At 29.0% G+C, this 14,468-nt stretch overlaps 3 protein-coding genes across 4 annotated transcripts in view; 1 reads left to right on the forward strand and 2 right to left on the reverse strand.

The window, feature by feature from the left end:
* The first annotated feature begins 509 nt into the window (after positions 1-509).
* Positions 510-3,566, forward strand: Tim9a (translocase of inner membrane 9). Its single transcript, XM_074124950.1, has 3 exons — positions 510-669; positions 1,401-1,496; positions 3,165-3,566. The coding sequence occupies exons 1-3, from the start codon at positions 628-630 to the stop codon at positions 3,291-3,293; spliced, it is 267 nt and encodes an 88-aa protein (XP_073981051.1). The 5' UTR covers positions 510-627; the 3' UTR covers positions 3,294-3,566.
* LOC141452611 (ras-related protein Rab-38-like) lies at positions 3,506-7,653 on the reverse strand. Its single transcript, XM_074124924.1, has 7 exons — positions 7,467-7,653; positions 6,636-6,668; positions 6,465-6,561; positions 6,119-6,175; positions 5,505-5,565; positions 4,436-4,619; positions 3,506-3,696 (listed from the first exon to the last, which is right to left on the reverse strand). Exons 1-7 carry the CDS (start codon positions 7,552-7,554, stop codon positions 3,557-3,559), a joined length of 660 nt encoding a protein of 219 aa, XP_073981025.1. The 5' UTR covers positions 7,555-7,653; the 3' UTR covers positions 3,506-3,556.
* Positions 7,654-7,757: 104 nt separating this feature from the next.
* Setd3 (SET domain containing 3) overlaps positions 7,758-14,468 on the reverse strand; it is a 45,359-nt gene continuing 38,648 nt past the window's right edge. The window contains exons 8-11 of one of the 2 annotated variants that reach the window (XM_074124923.1): positions 13,826-14,153; positions 13,609-13,754; positions 12,859-13,029; positions 7,758-10,201 (exon numbers count right to left, since the gene is read on the reverse strand). In XM_074124923.1, the coding sequence (XP_073981024.1) occupies positions 12,880-13,029; positions 13,609-13,754; positions 13,826-14,153 (624 nt within the window). In that variant the 3' untranslated portion in view covers positions 7,758-10,201; positions 12,859-12,879. Of the gene's footprint in view, positions 10,494-12,858; positions 13,030-13,608; positions 13,755-13,825; positions 14,154-14,468 lie in introns of both variants that reach the window. The other variant, XM_074124922.1, reaches the window with a different exon arrangement.

The raw sequence follows: 14,468 nt of genomic DNA on the forward strand, positions 1-14,468 counted from the left end.
GCAACATCTGCACATGGCAAAAACATTCTCTTCCAAGACTTCCTGACATCTTATTCCTTCAGATTCAGTTAGCAAAAGGAAAGTTACTTCCACAAAACTGGATAGAACTGTATAGATGAACTATAAATCGAAGTAATCGTGAATTTGTGTGACCTAAATTGTCTGGTTCCAGAACCAAGGTAAGGTTTAAGAAAGTTCTTTTCTTCATAAAATCTGTGCCAGGAATGTGGCGTAGATGCACAAGGTAAAAGAACAAATTTTTGTTCAAGTTCAGGGATTTCAGTAACAGAACTTAAATGTATGAGTGACAAAATTCAAAAGATCCTAAGTTTGTTTGTTTCTAGGTACTTCTGCATATATGAGGATTTCATTGTTTACGAAACAATTATTCCAATAAAAACAGGCGAATAAATATAACGAGAACTGAAACACCAATTATTTTGAGCAACTGGCCCCCTCCGAACGAGAATAACACATCTGTGAGCACACTTTATCGATGTAGCAACACGATTACAATGATATTTATAACCTCGTTATCTCCTACTTTGATCATGTGGTTAGTTTATTACTTAGTTTAAATTTCTTTTGATAAATAGTTTTGTTTTCATTCCGTATCCTTAATGCAGAATGGCTTCTGGAAATGATGTAAATGCTGAACAGATTAAATCAGTAAGTGAAAATTTCTATAAATCTATAGTTTTTAACGGAATAAATACATAATTTTTGCAAGATTGTCTATTAAACATAGATTTCTAGAACTTTGTAAGTGGGTGATTCCCAGTTCGAACCCTGAGTATAGCTGTTTTTTATTTGATTGAAAAATAGCCAAGTATGTTCTACCGCCCCTTCAGCTGCGACACCTAATTGGTAGCTGTACCACCTGAAAAATAGGCACATTTCTAGTATTGATTAAAAATCTTTTCATAATTTATTAGAATAGTTGAACCTGTTCATTGTGTTCACTTATGTTAAACCATTCAACTTTACATTATTTCTAAGATTAAATTATGGAACGGTCAACTTCCAAGTTTTTGATAACCTTCTATAGACCATAAATGAGTCTGTTACAGATGTTTGCAATCCATTAATCAGTGGATTTCTTTTGTAATTACAAAGAATAATTCAGCATACTTATGATCCTCGTGACTCTTTTAAGAATTAGGTGACGCTCTGTAAGTTCCGTAGCTTAGAGAACACAGACCACTACAAAGTTCAACAACGTCAATATCCTATTCTTCATCAATTATCAATTATTGATTTTTCTCTAAATTACTTTGGAGGGCTACTTCCGAAATAAGGGGTTATAATAATGTTTTAACTTGCTCTTATGTTTCCTTATTGGTGAACGGGGTTAAAAAAAATCTGTGTGGCACCTATTAATGATTTTTTTTTTTTTTCAGTTCAGAGATTTTCTTCTTTCTTATAATAAGCTCTCAGAAGTGTGTTTTGTTGATTGCATATCCGATTTTACGAGTAGGACTATAAAGCCAAATGAGGTATAACTCCTTTTTATTAAATATACAGGTTTATTGAACAAGCCCTTCATAAATCCACTATTCGAAATTGTGCATCTCAATAAAGGGTACTGATTTGTGCGGTCTAAGGTTTGGTTGCTGCCCCAGAAGCAACAAGCGCGTTGTAGAATAATGAATTTGCATCTATTCTATCTTCTTTGTTGGATTTTGTTTTTCAATTCCTGGACGAGGAGTGGTTTGGATTTTATGGTGGCATGGTTAATTGTATTACCTTGAGTTTTAATCTAATACAAAATAATTCCATAATAATGCAATACAGTACTAAAACCAAAATAAATCAATAAATTCAAAATATAAATGACACCTGAAAAAATTGTGTTCCGGGATAGAGTACATACTTGCATACAAATACTTCTTATCACTTATCGACGTTACAAACTGGCCTCTTTTAATTAAATATGCAATTAATACATGGAATGAAAGTCCCTTGTTAATGAATTTAATTATTAAAATTGAGATTTATTTGAGATTGATTCCTTTTTTTTTTTTTTGCAACGAACAGTAAACTAGTTAACTTTTTTTATTATAATAACTTATTTACTGACCTAACGCTGCAAAATTTAAACTTTATTTGGGAATGACCCAACTCTGGCAATTTGTTTTCAGTGCTGATTTAGGTAACACATATAAGTAATAAAAAATCTGTCATTTTCAAAAAAACAAACAAAAGTTAGATACTGTCAGGGGCGCATCCCAACTTTTTCTGAACAAGGTGGTTTGGTTTAATAAGTAAATTTATTGCTTTTTTATTTTTAAAAATATTTTTTTGGGGTACAACACAGTTGTTTGAGATTGTTTCTAAGATTCTGTTTACAAAATAATTTATGAAACAGATCTCTTTAAACTACATGTTAATATTAATAATTACTTTAAACTTTGTGAAGTTCTTGAACGGTGCAGCACATGTATGGCACTAATCCATGTGTTCGTTCGTTTGGTGTAAAGGCATCAATACAGCTGTGCCAGGCCACACTGAGTGTTTCCTTAATCTTACAGCCAATCTTTTCAACAATTGACCCTTTACGCCCTTCTTAGCTGCATTACCGAAATGGTGAAAAAGTTCAACCTGCTGTCAAACTTGATTCCCAAATCCTTTGGGCTCTCATCATGCGGGAACGAACTTCGCTTGTTAACTCATTTTAAAGTAGCAGTCTTGAGGGCACGCTGAATAGCTGGAAGAAAGTTTTATCCACATTCGCCGTCATAAAATTTTCATATTTTGCCATAGCCATTCTACCTTGGATTAATGCAAACAGGATAGTCTTCTTAAACAGACTGGCTGCAAATAGCAGAGCGTATATTCCAGACATTTGCTGATAATATCCAAGAGATCATTAATTATGACATAAAATGAAGCAGCCAAGACCGAAATAGCGTTCTTGGAACTAAAGGAAATAGTTTCACATATTCATTTGTTTTTTTGAACTTCTATCGTATTCTAAATTAGTTATGATACTGCTTTTGTGGAATCTAATAATTATTTTAATGAAAATGGCGTATATTTGTTATCGTTAGTTTTTGAGTTTTCTGCTTATCCACTTTCAAAGCTTAATTTTATCTTAAGTTTGTTGCAATGTTAGCTGTAACAAAAGAATGTTTTCGTTTTGTTTATTATTTTCTTCTTTCTAGGAAAAATGTGCTTTGAACTGTACAGAAAAATATTTAAAAATGAATCAGAGAATATCTCAGCGTTTTCAAGAATTTCAAATGGTTTCAAATGAAAATTTATTAGCAGCTCAAAAAGCTGGAGGGCAATAGAACTTTTTCAATATGTAAGAATTATAGGTTGCAGTTTGTTTTCAGTATCATTATATATTATTACTTTAAATTTGAACGTTTGGTATAATTCAGTTCTCTGCAATGCAGAAGTGATTATATCGAAAGTTTCATTTTAAAATTACCTTATTAAGTATATGGAGACAAGATATGAAGAAAATGATAATGAAATAGATCAATCAATTTACTACAAATCCTTTTTGTAAACAAAAAATGTATTTACTTGCTAAAAATATAGATTTTTTTTAAGTGCAACATTTTATTCTATCCGTAACTGTATTTTTGTGCTCAATAGAAGAAATGGCAATTGTGTTTGAGGAAGAAAGCGTTTTATCATCTTTCGTAATAATGGTAGCTCCATCTATTAGGCAGTTTATTGCTTCATCTGAAAAACAGAGTATCTGTTGAGAGAATCTGTAAGTAAATAACAACTCTTTGCTAGAAAAGTAAATAAAAAAATTTTTAATGTGGAATTTGTAATTTATACATCTTAATTTGTTTTTGATTCTTCAAAAAAAGCTGATTTTAATTTTCATGAAAGCTTCCTGTACTGGTACAGAAGTGTTAATTTAGCATTTGTTTTAATTTAGAATTGAATTGATTTATTTTATTTAGGGATTTTAGTTTTTATGTTATAATTGCTACTAATATCGGCTAATATTTCTAAAGGATTAGTTCAACTATTTAACTGAACCTTAAGGGAGATTTTGAGTAGGTTTTTTTTTTTTTTTTTTTTTTTTTAAATTTACAGCAAGAGAATTAGTAAACGTTGGCGAGGTCAAAGCCGGTGGAATAATAGGGAAATACAATTTCTTGAAACTTCGCAAATTGGAGAACACCTTTTCTTAATAAATCTTTCAGAACTCCCTAATCAAAACAGTCATTGCGAATAAAGCAAATTAGGTAATTATGCATTAGCAAATGCATTATTCTAATGCAGAATTATGAATAAAGTATGCAACAAAAAAATTCTAATCTACAAGCTTGGTAGCTAGGGTTCCCCCAGTTCAATGTAGCAACCAAATCTGAGGCTCGTGGTTCCTCAAATCAGGTCTTGTGGAAGCCCTTTGGTTTTAACCAGAAAAAAAAAATATAGAAGATTCAATTAATATATATTAAGTTACCTATATTTAAATTGGTCTTCGCCGATGTGTTAAACCATGCTTTAAATCCATTTTGCGTTGCGAATTTAGAAATAGCTTCATTTGATAAACAATTTTCCCCTATATCCCACTTATTCGCCAAGAGTATTATTGGAATTTCTCCAGCATCGTTTAGGGCCACTTTATCTCGTACATCTGACAGCCACTGAAATGATATTTTAGGGCAAGAAGTAATGTTTATTTTTAAAGGATCATTCACACTACTATTTCGTCCACTGTTCTTGGATATAATATTAAGAGCAGTATACATTAATGATTAACACATTTCCAAATTTATTCCCGGTTAGCCGAAGCTCTCTTTTCCTATATTGTTATTTCTTAACATAAATCATAGAACCTCAATGTTCTTATTAGTTGAGTGAAACTCTAGTAAAATAATAATAGATAATCGTTATCCGTTGCTTTTTATAATTACAAATTTAATATGTGGGAAGTATTGATCTGTAAGCAGTCATGCAACAAGTATATTGGTTTAAACCTATTCTTCTTAATAGAACACATTCTCTTCCTACTCTGGGCAATTTTGAACACGAGAATATCAGAGGCATCTGCGGTGACCCTTTTCCATAGAGTTCCAACGTATACAATTACAATTGTGTAGAAAAATATAATGTTTGTTTTCATTAAAACAGGAAGGATGCGGTACCGGTCTCCTGGCTTCCACAGATTTCTTAATTTTCCCACACTAACTTTATCTCGGCATAAAATTATCTAGTTAAAAAAGATCAAATAACTTGTTATGATGACAGCGAATTTCTGAATAATTTCTAATCTTCCAGAATGTAGGTAGGAAGAACCTAAAACCAATCGTTTACTTTTTACTCAGATTAATACTAAATAGTAATGAATACGTTATTATATTCTACTTATAAACAATCAAGTAATAAAATCTTATATTCATCAGAACGTTGATTACTTTTTTTAAAGTAAAGCCAATGAAAAAAGAAATCCAACCGTATAAAATTACTGTAGGAACTTTGAAAAATTCAAAGAAATTTGAAAGTTTTACAAAAGAAAATAATTTTCATACCTTTGGCACCGATTGAAATGAGGAGTATCTTGTGATGTCAAAAACAATTGCACATCCTATTCTAAAAAAAGAATTGTTTGAATATTAGAGTAAAAATATAATATCTTGGATTTCATCTATCACAGCACGCATGTTTATTATATTTCTAACTGGCTTCGGACTTAAATCTATCATCAGAGCTAGATGATAATGGTTTGGTTTCAACTTCATGTATGTATTCAAGACGTGACATCGGTCAAAAGTGAATTTGAATTTTTTTCAAAAAACTCATTAATCACTATCATCTCCTCAGATGTTGATTAAAATCCAAAACCAGTCATTAATACAATAAAAATGCGTGCTTCGAAATCAAAGATATTATCCAGCACTGCGGACCTAACAAAATTTTCAAAAATGTAATAATTTATATTTTTTTCATGAATGTTATTTTATTCAAAACATTTATATCCATATAGTTTACACAGGAGCAGTGGAAAATGCTTTCCTCACGAAACCTAAAATAAGTCTTATTTTAGTAGATACAAGTATTTTTAAAGAAAGGATTAAAACATCCTTTCTCCTTTGAGTCCTAAAATTGAGTTACTGATGAGCTGGAATTTTACACAGTTGCTTACGCATGTTTATAGTAGACTCTGGTCATGGATCCAAATCTTTCATGTCCTGCCACGTCCCTGAACAATTACAAAAAATAAAGTAACGTCTCTATATTTCAGGCGGCCATATCGTCCAACAAACATAGTCTTAAACAGTTACATCAAAAGGTTTAAAATTAATTAGAAGCATGAAAGCAAACAATTTTTACACATTTTATAAATAATACAACATAATCCAAAATTAATTATCAGGAAATAGATGATACTTTGATATTTTGTAAAATTTGATAGGTCATTAAATTAAATTGATCATTAAATCAAAACAAGCTTGAATTAAATGATAAATTATCTTAATAAAAATATATACCACAATTGTAAGCTGACCCTAGTATTAGCATCCCACTGTACTGTTTTAACTGAAAAGTCTGCGCCAATAGTAATTTTGTAATTTGAAGAAAATTTTCCTGAAGAATTTATTTTTTTAATTATCACATTTTTATTGTTATTTATGCTGTGGATAATTAATTCATCAAATTACCTTCTGTATATCTTCTAACGATAGCTGTTTTCCCTTCAAAACAAAGTTTTCTGTTACTACATTGACTAACATTAAATTACTAAATTAGAAAATATTCTTAAATAAATATTTTGCCGATTTATATTTAAGGAATTTTAATAAATCAAAAATATGGAGCCAACACACACTTGACTTTCTCTTACCGCAGTTCGTGTAATGGAAGTTTCTTAAAACTTCGAATTTATACGAAGAAATCGCTAATTCTACAAATTGTAAACAAGCCATACGAACATCTTTGCTGAAGCAATTTCATTTAAATTTTTTGTATTTAAAGAACAATGGTACAACATAAGACTATCACTCATTCATTAACCGATTGGAAGAGAATAATGGAGCGATACTTAATTCCAATTGATAAAAGGAATTAGCCTCATATTACTCTTAAAAAAGTAAAAAAGTAATTTACTTAATAAAACGAAAAGAAATCCTCTTCACTAATTTAAAAGAAATCAATCTCTAAAGGTAAGTAATAATCCGCAACCAGACTTAAAAAGGTTAACAAGCAAGCATCGATATGCAAAATCAGTGACATTCTTTCATTTAGGTATATACAAATGTTCCTATATTATACTGCTTTATCAAAGAGGAAGACAGTTCACATCATTTGCTATAAAACTTGTTGAAATTATTCATGAAATTGGAGTAATGATATATTAAGTAATGAAACCATAATTATGCGAGTGAAATAAGGTGAAATTATGATAATTAATAAGTGAGTATTAATGAAACAGAATACCTGCCTAAGAGAGATAGTCAACCAATCTCATTAAAAATTATTTAGTTTTTACTTACCCACTCCGTAGTCACCAATAACTAAAAATTTGAAAACTAGATGTTTTCTCGGTGTCTGTAATTTGCTGAAATCATTTTGAAATTCCATAACATATCTCACACAACTGAATTTGTAATAATAACGCAGTAATAATATTAATACAATTTTATGGGCCAGCTTTTTGATTCACACTGATTAAATCTGGTTTGTCTCTCTTGACCTTTTGCCCAGTATCTTCGATAGAATAAATTATCAAATTAAAGAGTAATAGTTCTGATTAAACAGAAACAATTAAATGTGCTTAGAAAATGTATCGTAAATTGAAACAATTTTATTGATTAATAAGATATATTTGACAAAACATAAGCAATACAAAAATGCAAATTTATTGTTTTTCCATTAATTCTTTATGACAAAGGAAAAAATAAGAATAAAACTAACACTTCATATTAAAAAAAAAAAAATAATCAGTAATAAACTAAAAGCTTAAGTCTTTTCACATTTTAAACAGAGAATAGAATGATACTGAACAGAATGATGATATGAAATTAACTGAAATGACTTCTTGTTAAAATTCATAAAATGTTTTGTAAAAAAATAAAATAAAAAACTAAGAAATCCAAAATTTTTGGACAGATTTAAATTTGTATAAAACCTTGTATACAAAGATTTATAATATCCATAGTTTATGAAAAAGCAGAGTATTAAGTTAATAGTGCAAGATAAGTAATAATAGGTAATTCTAAATTTTTATCATGATATTCTATGGTTATTCATTTTTTATTTGTATTTTAAATTTTATTTGCAACATAACTACCTCAAAATGAAGTACTTTTCTGATAGATATGACACGTGAACATTATTAATTGATCCAGGATTATAACTGGTGAAGGTTATTAAAAAAATATTCTTAAAAAGACAATGCATTGAGGTGAAAAAAAATTCTTATTTAGAACAATCTTATTTTAAATGTGGCCAATTCGAGTTCTAGATATCATTAAATACGAATTTCAAATTATAACAGAAAATAATAACTTTTCGATTTATTTTCACGATTCAGTACCATGTAATTCCTTAACTTATTTACTTATTTTATACATTTAACACAAACATTTACATGAAGTGAAAAATATGTGATTGTTGCTTCCAGGCAATTCATCTGGAAATAAATGTCACATTTGAAAAAAGAACTACATTGCAGAAGATAAAAAAATATATTATAAACACCATTAGAACTTAGAAGGAACGTAATGATATAATGGCGGTGTGCAATTAAAAGCAATCTAACAGAATAGATGCCGCGCGGGTTGACAAGCTGGAGTCGGCGCAGCTCAAAAGATCTATTGTGGCACAATAGAAAGTGGCCCAACTGCTCTTTTATCGAATATTTAATCTCTTTAATGTGGAAAACAGATATTAACTCATTAGATAATAAATTATTAGTTAAAGAAATTGAATAAGTTATAAATTTATGTTGCAAGATATTACTTAAATTGTCCAAGTAAATTAGAATCTAATTCCTTGAATGTAATGATCACTTGAAGATTGGGGCTTATGAGTAGGCTCTGTTCCTGAGCAATATGAAATGTGTGAAATAATTATTTATAATTCTGACTAAAATGAGTAATAATAAAAATTAATAAGAATACTTTAAGCCAATAATAGGCACTACAATGTTTACAATCCTTCACCAAATGCAGTCTCTTGAAAGGCTTTCCTTAAAAAAACAGGACTATGCTAGACTTATTGAGAATAGTATAAAAAAGATTTGAAAAATACTTCTTTTCTATTTATTTAAAATAATTTTTGCCACACTTATCTAATACTTTTTTGTGTTTATATATTATTGCGTTCTCTAAGGCAATTAGATTCACTAATTAGTGAGCTTTTGAAGTATAGAAAAGTTTAGATTAAAAATATTCTTTTTGAAAAGCGTAAAGAGAAGTATGTGTATAAAAAATCTAATAATAAAATAAAATTTTGACTCTTCCTTATTCTATACTCTGAAACTTTTTATTTTACAAAAATTACCAAAAAAAATTTATGAATATTAATTTTTTTAAAGTTTAACGATAACAAATATTTACAAAAATAAAACATTCATTTAATTTAGAAATATATTTTATACAAAAATAAATAATAGTTTAAGAAACATTCCCTCTAAAAATACATTTTTATAAATAAATTAAGGTACAATAATAATTAGACTAGAAAGTAACAAGAAGGTGAAAATATTTAACCAATAAGATGATTCTTTTCTCAATTTCTACTTTTCACTCATTTCGACTAAATTTCTGATTATAATTTGGTAAATTTGTTGACCTGTTACCTTATATTCAATTAATTTAAATATAGTTTTAGAAGAAAATTATTCATTCAAGTTTTTTAAGATCTTGTTGTAAACTTATACATTTTGTATTATTTTAGATTTAGATATTAAAACCATTAATTGTGATTTAATGACACCATTCGTCTGATAATCGGAACGAACTTCGATTCCAATTAGTTCCAAATAGCGAATATTGTAACTCTACTACACAGATTTAATAATAGATAACCCGCATAACATTCGTGTATTGCGTTGGAAGTATCACTATAAACACAAAATCAGAATAGCTGCTAATTAAGATGAATAATAAGCATTGATTTTCTCTATGCTATCTGAGTCTGTAAGTGAAGTGTGAGACGGTAATGTAAGTAATGCGGAAATCTCTGTACCCAACTGATTAACGTACCTCTAATAATGGATGAAAGTCTGAAACCAGGATAAGCGATACAATAAACATACGAAAATAAGACAGAAAAAAACAGAGATATAATACAGCACTGAAGACCTAACTACATTTTCAAGTATAACAATATTTATAATAATTATATTTTGGCCCATTTTGAAACTGAGAATATAATCACCTTACTGATGTGCAAAACATGAATACAATTATATATATTTTTTTTATTAGAATTAATTGAGTTAATTAATTTTTGGCTCAGTATTAATTCACATTTACGACTCTTTTAAAGAATATTTTCATAGAAGTATTTACTACCTAAAAACAAAAAACATCCCACAATTATTTGCTAGGTTAAGAACACGACATTCCTACCAGTAAATAAATATATATAAAGTTTGTTCTTACTTTTTTTTCGTAATTTCTGAATTGACAACAAAGATTTGGAAGAATATTTCCTAATTTATGAACAAGTGATTTTCCTATAATACTAAAATTTTATTTATTTTTCTTTTAAACAATTATTAGTGTGCTCTTTTACATGATTAAATGAATTATGAAGTGCTATGACATTGTGCAATTTAAAAAAATGTATTACCGGAATATTTTGAATAAATTAATTTCTATAAAAATTGAATTAATTTAAAATTTTGAGTTGTGCAAAAAAGTTGAAACTTCTTTTTCTTTGCAATTAAAAGAACTATTAGAGGCAATTCTACAGCAGAATAATTAACTTTCTCTTACTGCAATTCTACATTTAATTTGCAAGTAGGCTAAATTCTAATTTTTAAATAGTATGCAAGAAATAGTAATTATGAGGAGAACTGTCAGGTTTAGTCAATTTACCATAAAAATATGGTCACTCACCACTTTCTCTGATTACAATTCTCAGGTCTCTCTTCCAAATTCGAATTTTTACGCGTTATTTTTTAGCATCACTACAATTGTTATTATTATTATTATTCACACAACGGACAGACTTTTGACGGAAACGTAATTTCCCAGAATCTCATTTAAAATTCAATTTTCATGACTGCTCAATATGTGGGCGCTTTGCCATCAAATTATTAGCAATGATCTTAGGAATATGCAGAATTAAGATGAATAAGCAATTCATGAGTTATAAGCATCGCTTATGTAGAGAGATATATTTAAATAACTTACGAATAAAATTTATTTTTTTTTTAAAAGCAAAATCAAGGAAGGGTGGCTAAAGATATATGAAGTCTCACTCACAATGAAACTTCAATATAATCCTACAAGTTGCTCATGAAGGTCAACAGGGTATACTAAACGGTACAAATAAATAAATAACTGACTCTTTCTACTGGCCTACTCTTGGCAAAGAGTTGGACAAACTAAAATACAACTATACAATATGTCAAATAATGATACTAAACTACCAGATAAGCACTTCAGTACCCACTGTCCGTGGACTAAAGCAGACATGGAAATTATGGAACATTCAGCTTATTATTTCTTAAAAATACAGCAAAGAAAACTTTAATAATAAGCCCAGAATCTATTTCATCAATTATTTCAGTACTTGCGGTACAGTAATGCGATATTAAATTAAATATTTACAGCATCTAATTTATTCAAGAAGGCGTAATGATGTAGGGTTTGGTTGGATTTGTCTTCTAATTAATTGTATGGGTTTGAAATGATAATTAAATTCAGTTTTTTATTTTTATTTATTTTAAAATGTCCGAGCTTTCGGAGATACAGTTCGCAATCTACTGGACGTTATTATGTGTTAGAAACTGCTTTCTACGATAGTTCATTTTGCTGTTGTAGAAACAGAATCCCAGTTGATTTTTAACTAAGATTTTCTCTTCCTAGGAGCCTCTAAAGCCAATTTTCTAATAAAATAAACAGTTTTGTTTGTAAGAGAGAACACTCCACGGAAGCAGTTGGCAGTACTCTGAGAATGCTTAGGCACTAATACCTTTGGATGATGTCATCCTATCTGGGCCTATTGACCGTAATTCATGAAAAGCGTTGTTAGCCTTAGAGCACTAACATTGAAACAATTTTTTGGCTAGAAAAGGGGACAATTAATTGGTTATTGGCACGTAAGACACTTTTAATATTGATATTGAATTTTGACACCCCAGTATTTAAATTACTCTCTTCAATTATTGTCAAATACAACATTAGTATGAATTATCAAATTCAATTTCGACACTTATTTATCCCAATTCTTCCATTTATAGCAGTAAGAGTCAGTCAAAGTGAATAAAACACTTAACATAATTCAAACATTAATTTTACATGAAAACTGAAGACTTTTGAATCAGCCAACCTTTTTTTAAAATAAACTAAATTTTTCAAATTTAATTGTTATAAAAATTTGTTTGCCTCCAATTTCTTAAAGCGCGGGAAGAAAAACTTTTATTTTTAAATATAATTGGAGTATTAATAACATTTTTTTAATTTCTTTAAACAATAGATGTTTTTAACAAGAAAAAAGTTAATTATAGACCTAAAACAAACAAAGACCTTCTTCGAAGTTGCGATGCTTATTCTAGAGCTAAATTTTACAAATATCTGTTTATTCTTTAATTTGAAATTTGGCTCTATAGTTTCAACATGGATACGTTTAAGAGAAAACAGATAAATGATACAACAAATAAAGAAGCACGTTAGCACTTTTCACAACAAAAAAATAGGAAGGGTTTACCTTTGAGAGCTCTACTTCTCTCTACTTAATTAGACTGTTTTCAAGTGAGATGCAACGAGCCTTCTCCATGTTGTTTAAATAATTGATAAGTATCCTCTTTTCTGTTACCCTTTGAAGTAAAGCAAGATGACGACATGGTTCCAGTTTGGTTTTCAATAAATTTTCATCTTCCTGCAAAGTAAACAACTTCTGGAAAATAATCCATGATTTGTGTAAACAATACTGAAAAGAGAAGCACCATGGATAGGTAAAAAAATAAATCCTTTCCGAAAGTTTAAACGATTTTGTTATACATGTTCTTTTCTCACTAGTGGTGAGGAATCAGTCAATTTAACAAACATTGAATGTTGCGAAATGAGGTCAACAAATTAACATATTATTCGGCAAATTTTATACTATTTTCAATCTACTTTGTACTAGATCAACTTATACTTTCAAAATGAATATTTCTTGCATTTGAAGAAATTCCTGTGAATGGACATTTTGAGGCCGAAACTTGTCTAGGAGGTAAAACTTTGGGTTTTTTCACATTTACCTGCTAAAATAAGTGTGTAAATAATAGAAATAATAAAAGGAACTTCTTTAAGTTTTTCCTATATTAAAGTTGGTGATCCTCGGTCATTTTCTTTGAAGTACTTTTCCTTTTTTTTTTATTTTAAAGGTTCAATGATTCGAAGTAAAATGAGTCATCAAGCTGTTGTATTTATAATTTTAATATAATAAGAAGTGCTAAGAAATGGCAGCAGTTACCTCTCGAGACGTTGGATAAGCAGCAAGAAGGAGTTTAATTCTATTTGAGAGAAATAACCATGTTTTTGGATCGGCTGGCTGAAAATCCACATCTGTATTCATTAAATCGTCCAAATTTTCGCTATTCATTAAAGTTTCTAAATTTTCTGAAAAAAAGCTTAAATTACTTTTACAACAAAGTACATTAAATTAAAAAATGAAAATAAAATAAACTTACCTTTATCCATATTAAATATTCTCAAAAAAGCAATAAATTTCCCATGTGGCATATAATGGCTGGAAGGAAGCAGAAATTCTGCTGAAATAGGTATAGATAATTTTTGTAATAAACTCGTTTTTAATGAAACTAATGGATCTGATTTTGAAACACCTAATCGCAATTTAACACCATCTGATATATTATCTACATGTACAAAACCGTTGTGTAAGAACAGATCAGAATTTGGTCGATTGCCGTATGACATAAATACTTGTGTACCAGCTTTGAATTCTCCACAAGAATAGTATTCACTCTGATCAATTTCTACATTGTAGTCGGTTGTCAACTGAAAAATTAATACATTATTAAATTAAAATTTATTTAATTGATAACAGTCATTTAAGGAGGAAGATTTCAAAGGAAGAAATTAAGTCTAACTACATAAAAAACAAAAAACAAAATTCTAATGCATGTTGGGATTGAGACTTAATTGTTTCTTAGTTGCTTGTCTGATATTTATTAAAAAGTAAAGCATTTCAAAGCTAAAGATTAGAGGAAGCCGTTACGATTTACTGTGCGTTTCAGAATTTTTATGAAATCATAGAAAATTGTACAATTATTCCAGATCTTTTAGTAGATTAATACTAACGAAGAAGGGAAG

This window comes from Rhodnius prolixus, unplaced genomic scaffold (assembly GCF_049639745.1).
Source record: "Rhodnius prolixus isolate KJV_2025 unplaced genomic scaffold, Rpr scaffold_3, whole genome shotgun sequence".
Classification (NCBI taxonomy): domain Eukaryota; kingdom Metazoa; phylum Arthropoda; class Insecta; order Hemiptera; family Reduviidae; genus Rhodnius; species Rhodnius prolixus.

Bases quoted from the DNA above. Each gene is read 5' to 3' on its own strand.
- LOC141452611 (XM_074124924.1), bottom strand. From the start codon at position 7,554: ATGGAATTTCAAAATGATTTCAGCAAATTACAGACACCGAGAAAACAT. The intron at 6,669-7,466 runs GTAAGTAAAAAC...TTTGTTTTGAAG, and splicing joins TATTGGTGACTACGGAGTGG to GGAAAACAGCTATCGTTAGA. The intron at 5,566-6,118 runs GTAAGCAACTGT...TTCTTTTTTTAG, and splicing joins AGAGTCTACTATAAACATGC to AATAGGATGTGCAATTGTTT.
- Tim9a (XM_074124950.1), top strand. From the start codon at position 628: ATGGCTTCTGGAAATGATGTAAATGCTGAACAGATTAAATCA. The intron at 670-1,400 runs GTAAGTGAAAAT...TTTTTTTTTCAG, and splicing joins ATGCTGAACAGATTAAATCA to TTCAGAGATTTTCTTCTTTC. The intron at 1,497-3,164 runs GTATAACTCCTT...TCTTCTTTCTAG, and splicing joins GGACTATAAAGCCAAATGAG to GAAAAATGTGCTTTGAACTG.